The 20,309-nt window shown below is 64.7% G+C and overlaps 2 protein-coding genes across 2 annotated transcripts; one reads left to right on the top strand and one right to left on the bottom strand.

Moving 5' to 3' along the window:
• Nucleotides 1-269: 269 nt before the first annotated feature.
• Nucleotides 270-15,591, bottom strand: MAP4K1 (mitogen-activated protein kinase kinase kinase kinase 1). Its single transcript, XM_059718232.1, has 34 exons — nucleotides 14,934-15,591; nucleotides 14,079-14,506; nucleotides 10,521-10,578; nucleotides 9,015-9,105; nucleotides 8,853-8,917; nucleotides 8,516-8,571; nucleotides 8,327-8,374; nucleotides 7,815-7,857; nucleotides 7,324-7,396; nucleotides 7,028-7,159; nucleotides 6,622-6,684; nucleotides 6,264-6,345; nucleotides 6,014-6,130; nucleotides 5,762-5,840; nucleotides 5,439-5,497; nucleotides 5,141-5,205; nucleotides 5,008-5,052; nucleotides 4,699-4,722; nucleotides 4,508-4,550; nucleotides 4,136-4,325; nucleotides 3,863-3,939; nucleotides 3,699-3,743; nucleotides 3,508-3,592; nucleotides 3,307-3,383; nucleotides 3,044-3,104; nucleotides 2,765-2,870; nucleotides 2,561-2,619; nucleotides 2,306-2,409; nucleotides 1,846-2,023; nucleotides 1,400-1,468; nucleotides 1,117-1,206; nucleotides 837-907; nucleotides 596-651; nucleotides 270-493 (listed from the first exon to the last, which is right to left on the bottom strand). Exons 2-34 carry the CDS (start codon nucleotides 14,184-14,186, stop codon nucleotides 424-426), a joined length of 2,589 nt encoding a protein of 862 aa, XP_059574215.1. The 5' UTR covers nucleotides 14,187-14,506; nucleotides 14,934-15,591; the 3' UTR covers nucleotides 270-423.
• A 256-nt stretch (nucleotides 15,592-15,847) lies between these two features.
• Nucleotides 15,848-18,481, top strand: EIF3K (eukaryotic translation initiation factor 3 subunit K). Its single transcript, XM_059718180.1, has 8 exons — nucleotides 15,848-15,996; nucleotides 16,114-16,212; nucleotides 16,312-16,432; nucleotides 16,624-16,698; nucleotides 16,903-16,969; nucleotides 17,585-17,662; nucleotides 18,020-18,145; nucleotides 18,334-18,481. The coding sequence occupies exons 1-8, from the start codon at nucleotides 15,938-15,940 to the stop codon at nucleotides 18,363-18,365; spliced, it is 657 nt and encodes a 218-aa protein (XP_059574163.1). The 5' UTR covers nucleotides 15,848-15,937; the 3' UTR covers nucleotides 18,366-18,481.
• Nucleotides 18,482-20,309: the final 1,828 nt, after the last annotated feature.

Below are 20,309 nucleotides of genomic sequence, written 5' to 3' on the forward strand. Positions count from 1 at the left end.
CTCCTCTGAGCCTCCTTGGGCTCCTGGACGCCTGCGTTCGCTACCTGGTGGGGGGGGTGGCCCCTGTTGCCTCCCTGGGGGTGGGGGTTTTCCTTTGGGGGTGGGGGGAAGAATGCACGGAGGCAGGGTCTCAGCACGGCTTTGATGGGACGAGGGAGCTGGGGAGGGGTCTGCGCCCCCCCCCAGCTGCCCTGTGCTTGCTTGACACAACCCAGGCCCAGCTGGCACTTAAATACCCCCCCCCTTACCCCTCCTGTCCCCTCCCCTCCCCCGCGCCTCCTGCTCCGGGGCCGCGCCGGCCCCTGCCCAGAGTCTCTGGCGTCTGCGGCGCTGCTCCCCTTCCCCCGGGGGGCCAGTCCATGTTGGGGGTGGGGTGGATCCTTGCTGGGGGCAACTTTCTAGCTCCCCCTCCGCTCCCGGGGGTCATGCCTGGACCCAGAGGCTGCTGTGGGCGCTGGCGTTGTCAGCGGGGCGTGTTTCCAGGACGACTGTGCTGCAGGGGAACGGGAGGGGGGCACTGTCAGGCCAGGCTGTGGCTAATGACCCCCCACAAGCCCCCCAGTCCGTGCACCCCTCCAGCGAGGTGGGGACGTACCTGTGTGAGCCCAGCAAGCGGAAGGTCCAGCGCTGGTCTCGCAGCTCCTCGATTAACTGGGGGGGGAGACACAGGTGCTGGGGGGCAGCCCTGCCTAGTTGGAGGCTGGCGGGGGTTGGTGATGGGTTTCCCCCAGTTGGGGAGTGGGGTTGTTGCTGTGGTTGTCGTGGGGGGGTCCATGGGGTCAGGGTGGGGGGGCTGTGGGGTCAAGGGTCAGCATAGCAGGGGTTGGGGGCCGTACCTGCGTGGAGCCGAAGTGGCGCACCTGCACCCCGTGGCGCCAGAAGGCCTGCAGGCAGTTCTTCACCAGCACTGCAGGAACCAGAGTGATTTGGGGGAGGGGGGTCAGTGCCGTGGCCCCCCAGCCCCACCTCCCTGCCCGGGGCAGGCCCCTCTGCACCCCAAACCGAGCCAGGCTGGTCATGTGGGGCCCAGCCTGGCCCCAAGATGCAGCTGATGCTGGGGAGTGGCACAGCTGGTGGGGAGCCGTGGAGGGGACCCTTCTCCACCCCAACACCCACCCACGGACTCCACAGCCACGTCGAAGAGGATCTCGGGGGCCTCGAGACGGCGAACCAGGGCTCCCTGCAGTGTCACCACTTTGATGCTTCCTGTGGGGACATGGGCGGGGGGGGGTTGGGTCAGAGCCCCCTGCTCCCACCACCCTGCCCAGTGCTACGACCCATGACCCCCCCCACCCGCCCTGCTGAGCTACCCCCTGCTCCCCGTCTCTTGAGTGTGACCCCACCTCGCACCCTCTGGGTACACAGGCCCTGCACAGACAGCCCCCTGCCGGGCACTTACGGTCAATGAGGACCAGCACAGTCTCGCTGTCCAGCTGCGTCACCTGGATGGGGCCGGGGCAGGGGGGCTCTGGGGAGACATGTGTGGGGTGGGCATGGGCAGGAGCCACTGCCCCCACCCCTGTGTTGTCACATGTGAGCTTACGGTATGCTCAGGTGTGTCTGTGCCTCCCCCTGCCCAATGCCAGGTGTGCATGGGCATGGACAGGGACCCAGGCACAGACATGGCCATGGAAAAGGGCACGGAGACAGGCACAGACACGGACCCAAGCACAGACACGGACAAAGATGGGCACAGGCATGGACCTGGGTATGGGTATGGATGCAGGCACAGACACGGGGCACAGAAAAGGACACAGGCACAGATATGAACACATGCACAGACGTGCAGAGGGACACAGGCACAGAAATGGGCAGACAGGGACACAGCTGCGGGGCGCCCCTCACCAGCATCGGCGTGGGCGAACCAGGAGGTGAGGGAGTTGAGGTTGATGGTGTGGAAGCGCACGGGGCGGGCGGGCGAGGGGCCGCGGCCGAGCCCAATGCAGACGCTGGGGTATTCCTCGCCCGGCGCCACCAGCATCTCGAAGACAGGCAGCGGACTGGGCAGCGGGAAGTCAAAGTGCTGCAGGGGCGGAGGGGGGGCAGGATCAGGGGGGTCTGACCCTTGACCCCTGCCCCGCACACAGAGATGGGCCTTGGCATGGGGTGGCGGGGGACAGAGGTGTGTGAAGACGGCAGAGCAGATGGATGTGGCCAGCAACAGGGAGGAGGAGGCTCTGCCAGGCTTGCTGGGTTGGCGTCCCTGGGTGGAGCACGCTGGGGTGCAGCCCCACCAATGGGGGTGGAGGGATGAGTGGGGTCTCCCATCCCCCGCACCTGGGAAGGGGGGCAGTGGGACCAGTACCTTGACGAGCATGAACTTGGCCATGGGCTCGTACCACTGCAGCAGCACCACGCCCGTGTCCAGCGCCCCACACAGGTAGTGACAGCCGCTCTGCATGTTCCTGGCTGGGGGCGTGGGGGGGGTGTTAGAGGCTGTGGGGGCAGCTGTGGTGCCCCCTGTTTTCCCCCCCCTCTACCCACGGTCCACAGCTGGGGGGGCAGGGGTCACAGGAGGCCCCCAGAACGGCAGTGGCGGGGGGGGGTTGGAGCGACTCACCCACGCAGCAGGTGCGGCAGCCCTTGGTGTCAGGGATCTTGCTGGAAGGGGGGTTCCTCCTGTGGGCAGAGCGCAGTGGCTGAGTGGGACTGGAGGACCCCCACCCCTAATCCCCCCCAGCCCTGCCGCATCTGTCCTACTTTTGCAGGGCCGGGGGTGATTCCTGGAGCCACCTCCCAGCAAGGGGGCCTTGGGGGTGGGTACCTGGGCAGCAGGCGGTGGGGGCCGAGGTGCACACCAGGGCGCTGGTCCCGCTTGCTCTGCTCATACAGCCCCGGCAGGCTGTGGGAGTACAGCTGGGGGGTCTTGCCTGGGAAGGGGGGGTGTTGGTGGGGCCTGGAGAGGGAGGCCTGCCCCCACCCTAGCCCGGCCAGTGCTCCTCACTCCCAGCAGCCGCGCTTTGCCACCCCAGTGCCCCTCACTCCTGACCCACAACCCCCTGCGCCCCTCACTCCCATCCCACAGCCCCTGCCCCATGCTCACCCGAGACAGACATGAGCACATTGCCAATGGTGTACACCCAGGATGTCCGGTTGTGGTAAAGCTGCGGGAAGGTGGGCATCAGCCTGGGTGCAGGGGGAAATCGAGCGGGGGGCTACTCTGCCCCACAGCCCCCTCCTCTATCAGGCCCTATTCTCTGTCCCTACCCCCTGCCCCCGGCCACTGCCCCCTGTCCTCCCCATCCCCATGTTCCCCCCCTGCCCCAGGCGGGTGGGGGTCCTGCACCCGTTCCCTTCTGCTCTCACCAGCTCCAGTGTGGCCTCGGGCTCGCTCTGGTTGAGGGTGAAGATGCCCTCCTCGGCACCCAGGATTAGGTGCGGGTCTGGAGAGGATAGAGATGGCCCTGCTGGTGCCCCTCACTTCCAACCTGCAGCTCCCTGCCCCCCCCAACCCTGCCGGTGCCCCTCACTCCTGACCCGCAGCCCCCTCCACCTGCTATGCCCTACCTTGGGTGCCCGGGTGCGTCCACGTGGTGGTGGCCGTGATGTGCAGGGGGCAGCCATTGAAAACTTTCCGGAAGAAGGAGCCATCCTGCAGGCAAGGGGCGGAGGAGGTTGATGTGGGGCAGGCCGGGGGTCCCAGGCCATCTCCCTGCCCTGCCCCCGTCTGCCTGGGGCGGGGGCTGCATCTTGCTCACCTGCGTTCTGGGTGGGGTCCTGGAGCTCCCGTTGTCAGTCTGCACCTGCAGGGCAGAACGGGGATCAGGGGGGCCTGTGGTGGTAGAAGGGCACCCGCCCTGAGGGTGGACCCCCCCCCCCCCCCCACAATGGCCACTGGGGGCTGTGAGGTGTCACTTCTCACCGGTCTCCGCTTCTTCTCGGTCTTGGGCGGTAGGATGGGGGGCTCCTCGCTCCGGGTGCCGGACCACAAGGCAGGATCTGGGGGGCAGCAAGGGCAGAGGGGGTTGTCGCACCCCCTGCTGCCCCAGCCCTGCTGGTGCCCCTCACTCCTGACCCGCAGCCCCCTGCCCCTCCACAGCCCTGTCAGTGCCCTTCACTCCTGACCTGCAGCCTCCCCTGAGCTGACATCCTTTGCCCCACGCTGAGGCAGGAGCAGCTGCCCCCTGGCACTCACCTGAGCTGGCAGCGAGGTGGGTGCCATGCCTGCTAGGGTGCTTAGCAGCGTGGGGGGGCCTGCTGGCCACGGGGCCACTGGAACAGCGCACCAGGCTGCTGGAGGGGCCAGAGTGTTGCACGGGTGGCCCCCGGGGCCATGGGCGCTCATCTTCCCCTAGTGTCTCATCCGATGGGGTGCGGAGCTTGGGCTGGGGACAGAGCCAGGTAGGGGGTCAGACGGTGGGGTGGGGTGGGGGGCACTGGGGAAGTAGGTCCAGGCCTACGGATCTGGTGGGAGGGGGTGGAGGATGGTCCTGGATGGGGTCAGGGGTCTGATGCGGGGTCCCAGACACATTGGGAGTGGGGTGGGGGGAGGGGCTGCAGGACTCACCTTGGGGGGCAGCGGGGGAGGGACGTCAGCTGGCAGCGTGTCACTGGAAGCAAAGTACAGTGGTCAGTGTGGGGCTCGATCCTACCTGGGGCCAGATAGCTCTAGGTGCAGCCGGGCCCCAGGTGCGGGGCAGGGGAGCCACCTGGGGCAAAGGAGGGGAGGGGAGGGGAGGGGGTTGCAGGGGCCGTTACCTGCAGGAGTACGCGCTGCTGGGGCTGGATGACAGATGCGAGAGAGAGAGACAGCAGGGGTGAGTTGGGCTCCATACTGCTGTGACCCCCTGCCCGCCGGGGGACTGAGAGTCTGGCCGTGTACATGGCAGGGGCCCAGGGCCTGGCTGGCGGGGGGTGTGGGGCCAGCAGCCGTGGGGGTGTGGTGGGGGCTACCCCCCACCTTAAAGACAAGCTCCCCTGGAAGAATGCAGGGGCCCCCAGCTGGGGTCTGTCTGGGTGGGGAGTATGAAGTGGGGGCACAGCCCCCATGGCTTTGCGGGCACCTACATGTCGACGTCGTCATAGTCGTTGTCCGAGTCCGACGTGTCCCCCCTGCACAGGGCAAAAAGGAAGTCATGCCAGTGCGTGACATCCCAGCCCCCCCCGGTGCTGGGGGGTGGTCTCGTGGCCCCTGCCTCACCTGTGGCTGCCCATGGAGCTGGCGCTGCTTCTGCTGGTGCCATAGCTGACATCTGTGAAGGTTTCCTGGGTGTGAGAGACAGGGGGGTGGGGGTGTCCGTGAGTGGGTAACTGTGCACAGGGGATGCACAGTGGGGATCTGGGACGTGTGGGGTGGGGGGCTTTGGTCCTGCCCTGCCCCCTCCTCTGTGCCCCATGCCCAGGCCCTTCCCTTCTGACACAGCTGGAGGAGCCCCTCCTTGATCCCCATGCTGCCCCCCAGGGGTTAGACCAGGCTAGGAGTGCAGACCTCCACATACCGTGTGACCCGGGGGCTCCAGCTCCTTCCTCCAGCAGGGCCGGATCTCGATGTGCTGCACTGTAAGGAGAGGCCATTGAGCGATGTGGGGCAATGGGAACGGGTCCCCGGGTGAGCTCCCAGCCTCCAACCTGGTGGCATCTGGCGGGGCAGGAAGGGACTTGGAGGGTCCTGGGTGGGGAGGCATGGGGTTCCTGGAGGGATGTGAGAGTCTGGGGGGGTCAGGGAAAGGGGCACAGGGTGGCCATGGAGGCTGGTGGGAGGCAAGGGGGAAGGGAGCTGGGGTTCTGCCAGGGCTGGGTGGGGGGCAGGGGCAGGACGTACGGTTGATGTCGGAGTTGCTGCGCTCGACCTGGCCGTGCCGGTGCGTGGAGTGGATCCGCCGAGGCACAGGGGGCGGCAGCTGGGGAAGCAATGCAGGGGTTAACTGCACCCACCCGGGGACGCCAAGCTGGCTTTGGCATTTGCCCGGCCCTGGGCATGGAAAGGCTGGGGGTTGGTTCTCTAGAGAGGATCCAGCCCTTGGTGGGTGTGCTCTGGGGGCCTGCCCCACCATGCCAGTGCTGGCGCCCCCACCTCGGCCTCCTCCTCCTCCGTCTCGCAGCAGCGGGGGTGCTTGTCCGGGTTGTGCAGCTTCTCCAGCAGCTCCAGCGTCAGGTTGCAGCTCAGGCCGGGCTGGGCCACGAACTGGTGCTGGGAAGGGGTGGGAGGTGGGTGAGGGGACTGGGGGTGGCTGCTGATGCCCCTCCTGCACCAACATGCCCCCGGGACCCCTGGCAATGGGGGTCTGGCAGGCCTGGGGCCCCACAGGGGTGGCTGGACTCACCAACAACATTTTGGTGGCGCTCGGTCGCTTCTTGGGGTTCTTGGTCAGCGTCACCTTCACAAAGTTGTGGAAGGCCGCAGACCTGGTGGGGGGGAGGGAAGATCCACAGAGAGGGGAATTGAGTCGCAGAGAAGGGAAACGACCAGATGTGGGGAGGTGGATGAGGAGACCCTGCCTCTCCCTCTTCCCTGCGTTGTGGGGAGAACCCAAGAGTCCTGGCCTCCTCCCCACCTCCAGTCCGCCACCACGACTCTCCCAGTAGCCACAGACCCCTGTACCAGCCCATGGCTGTCACCCCCTTGGGCTCAAAGGCTTGGGTAGGTCCGGGGCACCCGGTCAGCCCCACCCTGGCACTCACCACTTGGCCTTGTCCTTGAGCTTTGGTGGCTGGTAGCCACTCTTGGACATGAGGAAGAGTACCCTGCAGGGACAGGTGGCGCGGCTCAGACGGCAGGTGGCGCGGGGTGAAACTTCCCTCCCCTGGGCCCGGGGGGGGGGGCGGGGGAAGACCCAAGCGTGGGCAGGCAGCGCTGTGGGGCAGCCCGTGGGTGCTGAGCTGGGGGATCTCCGATCATATCGGCGCTTCCTAGACACCCTCCCCCCTCGGCACAGAGCAACAAGGAGAGGAAACCACAGGCAGCCTCCGTGGTGCAGCAGGGAAGGGGTGGTGGGAGGGGGAAACTGCTGTCCTTAGCTTCTGGCCCAGGTGCCACCGGACTCCTGGGTCCCTCCCTCCTGAGCCCACATTGCCCCCTGGCACTGACCTCAGGGGGTGGACGTCAAACATGGGGGGCTGCAGCTCGGCCAGCTCCACCGCTGTGATCCCCACGGACCAGACGTCACACAGCTCGTTGTAGCCACCCTTCAGCTCCACCGCGGCCACCTCGGGGGCCATCCTAGGCACAGGGGAGAGAGCGCATGGCTGCAGTGAGGGCTGTGCCGGGGTGGGGGGTTAATGCCCCCGCAGCCTGGAATGGAGGGCACTTGGCACCTGTCAAGCCATGCATGCACATACAGCCCCCTCTCTACCGAGCCGGGACCCCCCCAGGCCTGTGCATACCAGTAGGGTGTGCCGATGAAGGACATCCGTCGGGCAAAGGTGGCGCTGATCTGCGCGGAGATCCCAAAATCCGCTGCGGGGCAGGAAGCAGAGAAAGGCTCAGCCTGGGCTCTGCAAACTCTGAGCATCCCCCCAGCCCCAGCCTACTTGGCCTGGGCCCCAGACCACCTCCCAGGATGGGCTGTACCTGTGGTTACCTGCCCAGCCCTCCCCGCACGTTTCCTCAGGCCATGTGGTATCTCAGCCACTTCCCCTGACCTAGGCTGTCCTGGCTGTGCTGGTGCATCCTGGCCTGTCAGTCGGCCCCAGGGGAGCCGTCCCTCCCTCATGGCCCCAGCCCTGTCTCGCAGACCTCAGCCCTGCCCCTCTCCTGCAGCCGGGCGGGTTTGGGAGGTGCAGAGGGGCTGGCACCACACAATGGGACGTTCCCAATATGAACTGAAAAGCAGGGCCTGGCGCAGGGTGCGGAGGACACCAGGGCTGTCACTCACCGAGCTTCACGTCCCCGTTGTCATTGATGAGGATGTTGGCTCCCTGCAGGAGGAAGACAGGGGGAGGATAAGTTGCAGCAAAACCCAGGAGGGAACTGGAGCAACCCTGGTGAGCGGCTGATTTGCACCTGCTAGGCCCCCTGCACCCCGTGCAGGTTCACCCCTTAATGGAGTCATGGCCCCAGGGTCCAGAAGCCACAAGGCGGCGGGGGGTGAAAGAACTGGGGGTCCCTTGCAGCTGGCTTCTCCCCCCGGCATGTCTGTGCAGGAGGTCATCCCATGTCCTGCGTCCGTCTGTCTGTCCCGCCAGGTGGATGCAGCATCCGGCCCCTTACCCAGCCCAGTGTGGCCAGCTATGGCATCCATCCTGCATCCTCACAGCATCCAGGCAGCTGGCTAAACCACTCATCCATCCTTTCACCCAGCTATGACACTCATCCGTCCATTCACCTGGCCGCCGCACCCATCGGTCCCTCTGTCCCCCAGCCCCCGCCCCGGGCAGAGCTCGTTACCTTGATGTCCCTGTGGATCTTCCCCTGGGTGTGAAGGTAGGACAAGCCCTGAAAGCAGAGAGAGGCGGGCGTCAGTGGGGCTGCCTGCCCCGGTGGTCAGCTCCACGCCGCATTAAGGGAAGGGCTAATGATAGATACATGGTGGGAGAGGGAGTTGCAGCTCGGGGGGGGGGCTGCCCCAGAACTCACCTCCAGCATTTCTCTGCACACATAGGCGATCTGCTGCTCGGACAGGGGGCCGGTGACTGCAACGGCAAAGGACGCGCTGGGGGTGGGCGTGATGGGGGCGCCTGCAGCTGGTCAGGCCCTCTGTGCCCTTTACCATGGGGGTTTGGATGCACCCCAACCAGGATCGGGGCCCCGTGGGCCCTGAGAAAACTTCCCCCTGGCTCCCACCCACCAGCCCCTACTGAGGAGGGGTGAGGACAGGCTCTGGGAGGGCAGTGGGTGCTGATGAGTTGGAGCAGAGGGCTGGGAGCATCTTCATGGCCCCCCTGACAGTGTGAGTGCCCGGTGGCCGCATTACCGTGGTAGATGTCCTGCAAAGAGCCTCCCCCGCAGAACTCCATGCAGATCCACAGCTTGTTAAACCTGCGGAGAGCAGAGGGCTGAGTCGGTGCGGGCAGGGGCAGGGGCTGGGGGGAGCCGGGGCAGGGCGGGGCGGGGGGGCAGGAGCAGGCCCTCTCACCGTATGTAGCTCCCGTAATAGGCCACAATGTTGGGGTGCTTGCAGGTCTTCACCATGAGGATCTCCTGCTGGATGGTGGCGCAGTCATCGTCTGGAGGGACAGGAGCTGCTGTATTTGGGGGGGGCTGCCCTGGCTGGGGGCAGCAGGGGGTGCTGTGCTGTGGGAGGGGGGGTGGTCCAGCAGGGGGTGCTGTGATCTGTGGGGCAGGGCTAGCAGGGGATGCCATGATGGGGGGGGGCAGCAGGGGGCTCCAATGGTGGGCATCATGCTGGGGGGGGAGGGTCCGGGGAGTCCAGAAGGGGGTGCTGGGCTCTGTGGGGCAGGGAGGGGTGCAGCGGGGGGGGGGGGAATCAAGCAGGGGGTGCTCAGCTGTGCTCTGTGGGGCAGTGGGGGAGGGGGTGCAGCCAAGGGCACTATGCTGAGGGGTGCAGAGTAGGGCAGGGGGCAGTGGGGGGGGGGGTCCAGCAGGGGCCATTTTGCTGGGGGCAGTGTGGGGGGGGGGAGTTCAGCAGGGTGCACAGTGCTGGAGGACATGCGGGTTGGTCCATTGGGGGGTGCTGTGATGGGGGGGCAGAGCAGGGCAGAGGGCTCAGTGAAGAGGGCAGCAGGGGTACTGTGCTGGGAGGGTATTGGGGAGGCAGCAGGGGGTGCCATGCTGGGGGGAGGCAAAGCAGGGCAGGGGGCTCAGCAAGGGGGGGGGGGGGTCTCCTCACCTGCTGGCAGTGCCCTGCTGGCTGCCAGCCCCCCCCAACTCTGCAGCCCTGGTCCCCCAGGCCACCCAAGGGGCTGGTGCCCCGATCCCCCTCCCCTCCTGGGCTGTCCCAGCCGCATCCTGTTGCGGGGCGGGGGTGCGCGGCGAGGCGAGGCAAGGCGCGCGGGGAGGAAACGGGGAGGATGTTGCTGCTGTTACGGTAACTTGCCTGCCAGCCCCCACCTTGCTGCCAGCTGCCGCCAGGAAGGTCCCTGCCGGGGCAGGGGGGAGCAGGGAGCTCCCTCCACGTGCAGCGCCGTGCGCGCCCCAGTCCCAGTCCCTGCCCCCCAGCAAGAGGTCTCGGGGGCTGTCTCAGGCCCCACTCCCCTCTGTGCCCTCCCTGGGGACTGGACCAGGCCAGAGACAAGGTGCCCACGGATCTGACCCTGGGTGGGAGCGGGTGGGAGATGGGGGCCATGGGGAGCTGCGACTAGCAGGCTCTGCTCTGACCTGGGGGGCAAGGCCAGGCTCTGCAGGGGTGTCAGTGCCATCTGGTGGGGGGGCGGGGGAGGGGGTTCCCAGTGCCACTGCTTTTGTTGGGAGGTGATGCTAGGACACCACTGGGCAGCAGGCAGTGGGGGAGGCTGCCAAGGCTCCCCGGGCAGAGGGTGGCAGGGAGGTGGTGCTAAGGGGCCGGAGGGAGGCCCAGTCTGGCCTGACACTGTAATAAATGGTGGGGGACGGGTCTCTGGGGGTCACATTCTGCCTGATTGGGGGGGGGTTCTCTGCCCCCCAGCTATGTCCTGTGCCGCACCTGGCTCCATCTTCACGATTTTTATGGCCGCCAGCTCGCCTGTGTCTTTGCTCCTCGCCTATGTGAACAAAAATGAAGGGCATCAGGGTGGGGGAGCTGTGGCCTGTGTCAGAGACCACCCCCTTGGCATATGGCTCATAGCTGCAGAGGGGGCTGCACATGTGTGAACACCCCCCCTACACACACACACACACACTGGTAGCGTGAGGAGGGGGCTCTGGGGACATTTTTTGCCAGGCAAATGTTGCAGGAAGTGAAATGAGAGCAGCAGAGTGCCTCCCGCCCTCCCCCGGAGGCCCCGATCCTGCGCTCTGTGCCACACCCTGCCCTGCACCCACCCCGAGGAGCACGGCCGGTTGAGGGTTTCTGTACAGCCACCGAGACCGAAAGTGCTCGCTGCTTCTGCTTTTTATTTCTGACCCAACGTGTGTGGAGGCTGGGAAGGTCCCAGGGCCCCGGGGGGTCCTGGGGGGGAGGGGGTGTGTGTCCTGGGTGCCTTCTGCCTCGAGGCCTGAATTTGTTGCCAGCCAGCGAGGCTCTCAGACCATGGGGCAGGCGAGGAATTGGGGGGGGGAGGGCTGGTTAGCCCTGCTCTCAGCAGAGAGATGTGTACAGGCCACGTGCCTCTCCCCTGCTCAACACTGGCAAGGGAGGCCGAGCTCCTGTCTCCTGGCCCCAGACAGCAACCTGGATGCTCACCCAGCGCGGAGGTGCAGCCACCTCTGGGGTGTGAAGCTGGCTATGATGGAGGTGGGGTATAGCCTGCTGTGATCCAGGATCTGTGTGTGTGTGTGTCAGTGCAAGAGCCTGCATTGGTGTGTGTGTGTGTATGTATGTATGAGTGTGGCCTGTGGTGATCTAGGATCTCTGCGTGCCAGTGCAAGAGTCTGCATTGATGTGCGTGTGTGTTGCTGCTGTGATTTGGGATATGTGTGTGTGTGTGTGTTAGTGCAAGTGCCTGAATTGGTGTGTGTGTATGTATGTGTGTGGCCTGTGGTGATCTAAGATCTGTGCGTGTCAGTGCAAGAGTCTGCATTGATGTGTGTGTTGCCTACTGTGATTCAGGATGTGTGTGTGTGTTAGTGCAAAAACCTGCATCGTTGTGTATATATATGTATGTGTGGCCTGTTATGATCTACTAACTGTGTGTGCACGTGCCAGTGCAAGAGTCTGCATTGATGTGTGTTGCTGTGATTCAGGATGTGTGTGTGTATGTGTTAGTGCAAGAACCCGCATTGGTGTGTGTGTGTGTGTGTGTGTGTGTGTATGTGTGTGGCCTGCTGTGATCTAGGATCTGTGTGTGTGTGTGTGTGTGTGTCAGCACAAGAGCCAGCACTGATGTGTGTGTGTATGTACAGACTGCTGTGATTCGTGATGTGCATATTAGGGCATATTAGGGCAAGAACCTGCTTTGAGGTTGTGTGTGTGTGTGTGTGTGTGTGTGTGTGTGTGTGGCCTGCTGTGGCTAGGATCTGTGTGTGTGTGTATTAGTGTAAGAACTAGCACTGGTATGTATGTGTATGTGTGCGGCCAGCTGTGACTAGGATCTGTGTGTGTGTACGCCTGTGTCAGTGCACGAGCCTGCACAGGTGTGTGTGTAGCCTGCTGTGATTCATGATGTGTGTGTGTGTTAGTGCAAGAACCTGCATTGGTGTGTGTGTATATGTGTGCAGCCTGCTGCGATCTAAGATCTGTGTGTATGTCAGTGCAAGAACCTGCATGAGGGGGCGGGGGGGGGCGAGGAAGGACACCTGCTGTGATCCAGGAGCTTTGCTGCCTGCCCCAGACGCCCCCAGGACCCCCCTCGTCCCAGTCCCCAGCATCCTGCGGCCCCAAGCCCAGAGCAGCAGAGGCTCCTGGGGCAGGGCTGAGGGCCGTGCTGGGTCCTGAGCTGCCTGGAGGCGCGGAGTCCCGGTCTAGAGTGCTCATGGCTGTGTCAACGGCGCCGGGAGTTCCCCTGGGCCTGTGGCAGCTTGTGGTGTGGGCGCAGGCGCTGCAGAGAGGCTCTGGGCCCTGCAGGCCGCAGGGAAGCGGGGAGCAGAGATAGGGCAGGGTGGGATGGGACTGGAGGGAGGATGCCCTGCCTGGGGGTCGTGGTGGGGCTGGGGCTAGAACCGGTGTGGGGTCAGGAGTGAGGGGCACCGGCATCAAGGGACAGGCCAATGTCACCTGTGACACTGACGGTCTTGCAAAGACCCGTGGTCCCGGTGCTCAGCCCCGGCTCCAGCCCCTGGGGCATTTCTGCTGGCAGCTGGGGCACCGGACCCTGTGCTGGAGCTGCTGGGAGGCAGGCGGGAGCACCTGCACCCGGGGCTGTGGTGCTACCGGCAGGCCCCCGGGGTTTCTCAGCAGGCACCAGGCTCCCTCCTCCCACGGCCCTGCCCCGTCAGCCTGCAAACCTCGGTGCCCAGCCTGTGCCCGCCTGTCCCACTGCCGCCCCAAACTGTTCTCAACCCTCCTCTGAAGCTGCCTCCCTTCCCAGATCTTGTGCATCTCCCCCGCAGAGGCACCCAGCTGCATTTCGGGGTCCCTGTGCAACCAGCTGCCCTGCCCCAGCTGCCCTGCCCCAGCCCAGAGGTGGCTGTCTTTCTAGACCAGCTGAATGAACAGCTTCCCTGCTCCACCCCAGAGCTGGGCGCATCTCAGCAGTGGGCAAAGGAGCCCCGCACAGCCCGCTGCCATGTTGCTCCCTCCAAGCCGCCATGTTTGAGGGGCACTGCGGGTCCCCGACGCTGTGGGCCAAGCGGCCTGACTCCAGCCGCGCTGGGCCCAGGGAAGCCTGACCCCTGCCCCCCAGCTGCCTTGACACGGTTTCCAGCGGGGCAGGCTGGGAGCCGAGTGGGTGTGAGCTGTGGTGCGTGGGGAGCTCGTGGCATTTCACACCCACTCCCTCCGGTGAAGATGACTGTGCACGGGGGGGGGGGAGGTGACAGGGACATCCGTTCCCACCCGCCGGGGCCCTGGGGACACCGTCCCCTTGACTCCGAGAGTCCACCCCAGCCGAGGGATCGGGCCCTACTCGCGCCCACGCTGTTTCCAGGGGGCTTCTGCTGATTTACGCCCACGGGGGTACGGAGGGAATCAGTGCCAATGCACTTCCTTCAGCAAGGCCCGAGCTGGGCCCTTCTCTTCTGCCCCTCCAAACCCAGGCGAGGGACCACGAGGGCTGTGCAAGGGGGCTGAGTCCAACGCCCGCAGCACCCTGGGCCCCGAGCACGACCCACAGCCGGCAGCAAGCACCTCCACACGCCTGGCTGCCCCAGGCAGGGGTGCAGGGGGTGCCAGCCCTGCTGACGCCTTCATCCCCAGCACTGTCCCGGGCAGGTGCAGGTCTTGGCCCCGCTCGGCCCTTTCCCCTCCTGCATCTGCTTTCGCCGCCGTGGCTCCCGGAGCTCCCTGCACCGCTTGCCCTCGCCCCACGTGGGCACGAAGGGTGACGTGTTCCCCCAGCACCCCAAAACCCTGGGGTCTCGGCAGGGTAGTGGAGACTCGTCCCCCACCCATGCGACGCTCGGCACCGCATGCAGGCAAGGGAGCGGGACGCATCCTCGGGCCTACCTTGTACACTTCCCCGTACGTCCCGCCGCCAACTCTCTGCAGCAGCTCGAAGTCGTCCTGGGGGTTCCTGGTGGAAATATCCAGTGCGGCTCGGTCCTGGGCATCCATGTCTGGGCGCCCGCCCGTGCGTGCAGCCTGCGGCGCCCTGCACCCAGGAGTGCGCGTGTGTGTGATCGGAGGGGCTGATAACGCTTGCTCGCTCGCTCGCTTTTATTTCCTGATTTGAGCAGCCGGGCGCAGCGGCGAGCCCAGGGGGCCCCCTAGACAGCACGTGGGAGCCCTGCAGCGCCGTGGCCCCGGGAGGCCGCTCCGCAGGGCCTCCCCGACGGCCCCAGGTGCGGGAGCGGCTGGCGTTGGCCCTCGTGCCCGTCCGTGTGCGCGAGCAGCACGCGTGTGGCGCCCGGCGCGGCTGTGACACCTCGCGGCGCCTGCGGGGAAACAAGGAGACGCCCTGCCATCACCTGCTCTGTCCCCGCTCGGGGGCAGGATGTCACGGCCGAGCGGCCCCCCCCAGCCCTGTCGGCGTGGGGGGGGGCAGGGACCCGGCGCCCGCCACCCAGCCACACCGGCAGCAAGGCAGTGGCAGGGAGGGAGGGGCGTTTATTAATTGAGTCCAGCGTTTATTTATTAATTGATCCTGGGATCGTTGCGCCCAGTCGGCGGAAGGGGCAAACTGAGGCACAAAGAGGGGGGGCTTCGAGCGGCAGCTCGGCAGGGCTGAGCTCTGACTCCTAGCCCCCCCCACCCCTGCTCCCTTTTTGCCGGACCCCCAGCCCCACGGCCCGCCCGAGATGGGAGGGGAGCCCCGCCCTGCTGGGACCACCGGATCCCTCGCAGGAGCCAATGAAAACGTACCTGGAGCGCTGCTCTCTGCTGCTGTTGCTGGGGTGGGGGGGGGAGTGGAGGGGATCAGTCCTGGAGGGGAGGGGGCACCAGGGGGGGCTGCCACCCTGAGGGGAGGGGGCAACTGGGGTCAGTTTTTGAGGGGAGGGGCATCTGGGGTGGGAGGGGGCACTTGAGGGGGTGTGGGGGGGCAGGCTGAGGGAGGGGGGCGGTTGGGGGGAGGGGGGCATGAGAGGTGGGAGGGGGCACTTGGTGGTGTGGGGGGGGCTGAGGGAGGGGGGCGGTTGGGGGGAGGGGGGCATGAGAGGGGGGAGGAGGCACTTGGGGGTGTGGGGGGGCAGGCTGAGGGAGGGGGGCGGTTGGGGGGAGGGGGGCATGAGAGGTGGGAGGGGGCACTTGGGGGTGTGGGGGGGCAGGCTGAGGGAGGGGGGCGGTTGGGGGGAGGGGGGCATGAGAGGGGGGAGGAGGCACTTGGGGGTGTGGGGGGGCAGGCTGAGGGAGGGGGGCGGTTGGGGGGAGGGGGGCATGAGAGGGGGGAGGAGGCACTTGGGGGTGTGGGGGGGCAGGCTGAGGGAGGGGGGCGGTTGGGGGGAGGGGGGCATGAGAGGGGGGAGGAGGCACTTGGGGGTGTGGGGGGGCAGGCTGAGGAAGGGGGGCGCTTGGGGGAGGGGGGCAGTTTTTGAGGGGAGGGGCATCTGGGGTGGGCGGGAGCACTTAGGAGGGGAGGGAGGGTCTGGTTGCTAAGGGTGGGTGTTGCCTAGCGACGGCAGCGGGCGGGGGAGCGTGGGCGTGGCCTGCCCGCCCAGGGGGCGGGGCCTAGCGGGGTATTTCACTGCGGGCGGGGCTTTCCTCCCTCCCCGGCCCCTCCTAGTGCGCACGCGTGTCACGCCGGCCCTCCCCGCCCCAGCATGCCCGGCGAGGCCCGACGCCGGAAGCGGAAGCTGCCGCGGCCGGAAGAGCCCGGCACCGCTTTGCTCCCGCTCGCGGCCCCGGAAGCCGCTGCCGCCGCGCGCGCCATGGCGCTGTTCGAGCAGATGCGGGCCAACGTGGGCAAGCTGCTCAAGGGCATCGACCGGTGAGGCGGCGGCGGCGGCGCGGGGCGGGGCGGGTGGGGGTAGAGCTGCCTGGCTGGGCCGGCGGGCGGGGCGGGGCGGGGGGAGTCGTGCTCAGCCGCTGCCGCCTTGTGCCCCAGGTACAACCCGGAGAACCTGGCCACGCTGGAGCGCTACGTGGAGACGCAGGCCAAGGAGAACGCCTACGACCTGGAGGCCAACCTGGCCGTGCTCAAGCTGTGAGCGTCGTCTCCCCTGCCACACCCTGCTTTTGGGGGCGGCGGGGGGGCACCACGCGAATCCCCCCCCCATACTAACACGTGCACCCTCCTCCTCAGGTACCAGTTCAATCCAGCATTCTTCCAGACCACCGTCACCGCTCAGATCCTGCTCAAGGCGCTGACCAACCTCCCGCACACGGACTTCACCCTCTGCAAGTGCATGATCGACCAGGCTCACGTATCCTTTTATTTCCCCGGGTCAGAAGCAGCGTGTGGCTGCCCGCTGGCCGTGGGAGGGCTCGGAGGGGTCTCCCTGCTGCTGTGGGCGTGACACTTGGCCTCCCTCGAGCCTTGCGGCTTCTTCCTCCGCCCGGGGGTGAACTCGGGGGTCTGCGTTTGCTGTTTTCCCCCTTGACCCGCTCGTCGCAGCAAGAAGAGAGGCCGATCAGGCAGATCCTCTACCTGGGGGAGCTGCTGGAGACCTGCCACTTCCAGGCCTTTTGGGTGAGCGTTGTCCTGCCCTTCTGGTGCCCTGAGCCCGGGGAGCCTCCGCAGCGTGAGCGTGCGCCCTCCCTGCCCCCGTGCCTCCTTGGCGGCACCCCTGTAGCCGCTGCGTTGTGAGCTCGTGGCCTCGGGTCAGGAAGCGTCCGTCTCTGTCTCGGTGTTTGCTAACCGACGCGAATGCACGGTTCTTCCTTTGTTTTGCAGCAAGCCCTGGATGAGAACATGGAGCTGCTGGACGGGATCACTGGCTTTGAGGACTCTGTTAGGAAATGTGAGTGGCTGCTGTCCCCTCTGCTCTGTTGCACGATCCCCTTTGGGCAGACTCAGACTCAGGTCCAGGTCCCGTCTCCGGCTGTGACAGGCTCCTGCTGTGTCCCTTGCTGCCCTCGGTGCTCTGCCAAGTTGTGGGTGTCTGTCTCGAGTCAGCGGGAGCACGTGCTCCTCCTTCCCCCAACACCAGTCAGCGACCAGGGGGTGCCTCACAAGCGACCTGACTCTCATCATAAAAGCAGCCATGCTACTGACAGTCCTGCTCCCCAGGCAGCACTTGTAGGGGAGGCACTGGTGCTCTTGCCTGCCCGCTGGCTAAACGGGGAGTGCAGCCTGACCGGGAGGGGGGCGGGGGGTGCACCTCCTACGCGTTGCCCCTGTGCCAAGTAGTGTGAATTCCCTGCAGCAAGGATCCTCTTCGTGTCTGGCACATCCGGACGGCGATAGAGACCTGGAAATGTGTTGTCCTCCCTTGAGCCAGCAGCCGCTGAGCCCCGGAGCACGTGTGGGGGCAGCAGGGCACAGCAGAGGGGTTCAACAGCTTGTTGTGCATCGGGGGATTGGGGCACGCCTGAACATGTGCCAGTAGCACCAAGTGTCCGTGTTCCTTCCACAGTCATCTGCCACGTGGTGGGGATCACCTACCAGCACGTTGATCGGTGGTTGCTGGCGGAGATGCTGGGAGACCTCTCAGGTAAGTTCCCCAAAGGGAAGCCAGACCCCTCTCAGAAATGAGCCCCTCGCCCTACATCCAAAGTGGATCAAGGGAGTCTGTGAGCTGTACTGCTACTGGTGTGACTCCAGGCTGTTTGGGTTGGGTTTTGGGAATGCTGTCCCAGCTACAGGGGTCCTGGGGCCCTTATTGCATGCGCTGCTGAGCTTAGTCACCCTACTTGCTCTCCACTGGCAGTCTTAGGGCAGACTTGGTGCTTTATCACTTCCCTTGAAGATCTACTCTGTCTTGGCACCCCCTGCTTAAACACATGTGCCTTCGTACCTCGCCTTCCCTGTGCCAAACTACCATTGGCTCATTCCCTTGGCTTCTCTACAGACAGCCAGCTCAAGGTCTGGATGAGCAAATATGGCTGGACAGAAACTGAGCCTGGCAAGGTCTTCATCTGCAACCAGGAGGAGAGCGTCAAACCCAAGAACATTGTAGAGAAAATAGACTTTGACAGTAAGCGCCGAGGCCCCACTGGTACTGAGGATGGGGACAGGGGTGTGGATCTGGCTGGAGTGAGTTGTCCACAGAGGTCAAGGTCCTGCCTTGGCCCATGGGCATCTTCCCTGGGCTGAATTCTTGTGGACTGGAGCACATGGAGTCACTGTTCTGGAGTTTAATTTGTTTGTCCTCCCTTCTTTCAGGTGTCTCCAGCATCATGGCATCTTCCTTGTGATGCCCCTGTTGCCCACTACCATCTGTGCTGCTTGTGAGAACCTGCTCTGGGTCTATTTCTTATTTAATTCCTTTTTAAATTTTAATCCAGCCCTGGCCAATAAATGTTTGGAGAGATCTTTTCTTGTTTCCTCTCAGGGGTGGGAGGATGGGGGAGCCCCAGCTCTGGGTAAGGCTCCTGGGGGGTGGGAGTGCTGTTGGGCTGGAACTGGCATGTTGCCCAAGACAGACTCTCTCCTCTGGACAGTTGCTGGCTGGATTGAGGGTCCACCCTCCCACCCCCAGCCACGAATTGGAGGAATAATGACCTCCTCTTTCTGCCGCGGAGCACGAACACTTTGCCCAGCTAGGGAAAGAACCCGGGACTCCTGGGGTGAGGTAACCAGCCCCACACTAATAAGCCTAAGTAGGACTCCTGGCAGCTGGTCCTGCTGTCATTACTCTTCTGACCGCCAGGTGGTGGTAGGTGGCCAATAAATAAGAACCAGCCTGTTGCTGACCTGATCATGCTTCCCCTTGTGGGGAGGGCCTGAGCCACCGCAGCCGGCCTGTGGTCATGGTGCTGCTCTGGGGGTTGCCCCCTGAGGCCTCTTTGGGGCAGCAGCTGCCCAGTACGGGGACCCTGGAGGGAGTCTCTGCCTGAGAATTGCTATTCAAAGGCCTTAAGGGAAAGCAGGGCTTCTGGGTTCCATGGCTGAGTCAGAAATGGGCACCCTGGGATTCACAGCACCGCTCCTGCATGGACCTGGATCTTGCTGCTGGCCAGGAATTGTGTACCAGGCATGGATATTTGTGGGGGATCTCTCATCAGACCAACTTTGTGGGGTGGTTAGGTGATCCTTTTGCAGGCAGGGTATTCTTCCTCAAGGCCCCACGAGAGCAGCTCTGTGCCCTGTGCTGGGGAGAGGGGAAGAGGCCTACACTGTTGCTCTTTGCCTGGGAGCCGCCACATCTTTGCTTTGCGGCATCGGGTTCTCTCTGTGCTGAGTTGCAGCTGCCATGCATGTCTCTGGCTCTTTCAGTGCCCTCAGCAGGCTGTGGCAGAGCTGGCCTCCATCCCACTGGCCCTTGAGCTACCTGGGAGACCCTGAGGGTCTCTATGTGGTTCTGCATGGTAGAAAACTGGGGGAAAACCCTGTGGTGCTGAGCTGCCTGCTGCTTGCCTCCCTTTTTTGGGGATGTTTGCTCTAGGTTGGGGCTTCTGAACCCAGAGCAGTGTGCGGCCCCTCAACCCCGTCTCCTGCACCCCAACTCCTTACTGAGCTGCTGTCATTCAGGCCAGCACTTTGGGCAGACCTTGCCTTTCCATTTTACCACCTCTGGTGCAGGTGGGGTGGGGATTAGAAGTGCCTCACACCCTTTTGTTGCATCCTGGGAGCCCCCTCATTATAAACAGTGGCTTCCAGCCAGTGGCTAAATATATACATCGCAGGAATGTTCAGCATCTCGCAGGCAGGAAGCGGGAGAGCATAACCCCTGCTCCTTTGTGGAGCAGAGAGAAAAACAAATGCTGGGAGGGGGGGTGGCGGGAGAGAAGAAAAATGCTGATACGATTTGAGAGTGGAGCGAGGGAAAGCAGCCGAATGGCCTGGGCTGGGTTGTTGCCAGTTCCCAGATCCATCAGGGATTTTGCATCTAGAAAGGACTTTATATGGCAGCTTCTTGGGCTATAGCTCACCCTCTCTCCTGCCCAGTGGCTGCTGGTCTCACCAGCCAGTACCTATGTTTACAGCCTGACCCTTGTGTGGGGGTTAACCAGGCAGTGGGAAAACCAGTCCAGCTGCTCCAGGCAGTGAGGTGAGGGCAGGACTTGGGTTGGGCTCCTTTGACACTGGAAGTCCAAGCTCTGAAAAGACTTTCTGGGGTAGCAGCACAAGTACTAGGACATGCTGGTTAGCAGTTCAGAGCAGGAACTGGAGGCTGCACCTGTGTGCACATGACCACA

Source organism: Alligator mississippiensis, chromosome 15 (genome assembly GCF_030867095.1).
Source record: "Alligator mississippiensis isolate rAllMis1 chromosome 15, rAllMis1, whole genome shotgun sequence".
NCBI lineage: Eukaryota > Metazoa > Chordata > Crocodylia > Alligatoridae > Alligator > Alligator mississippiensis.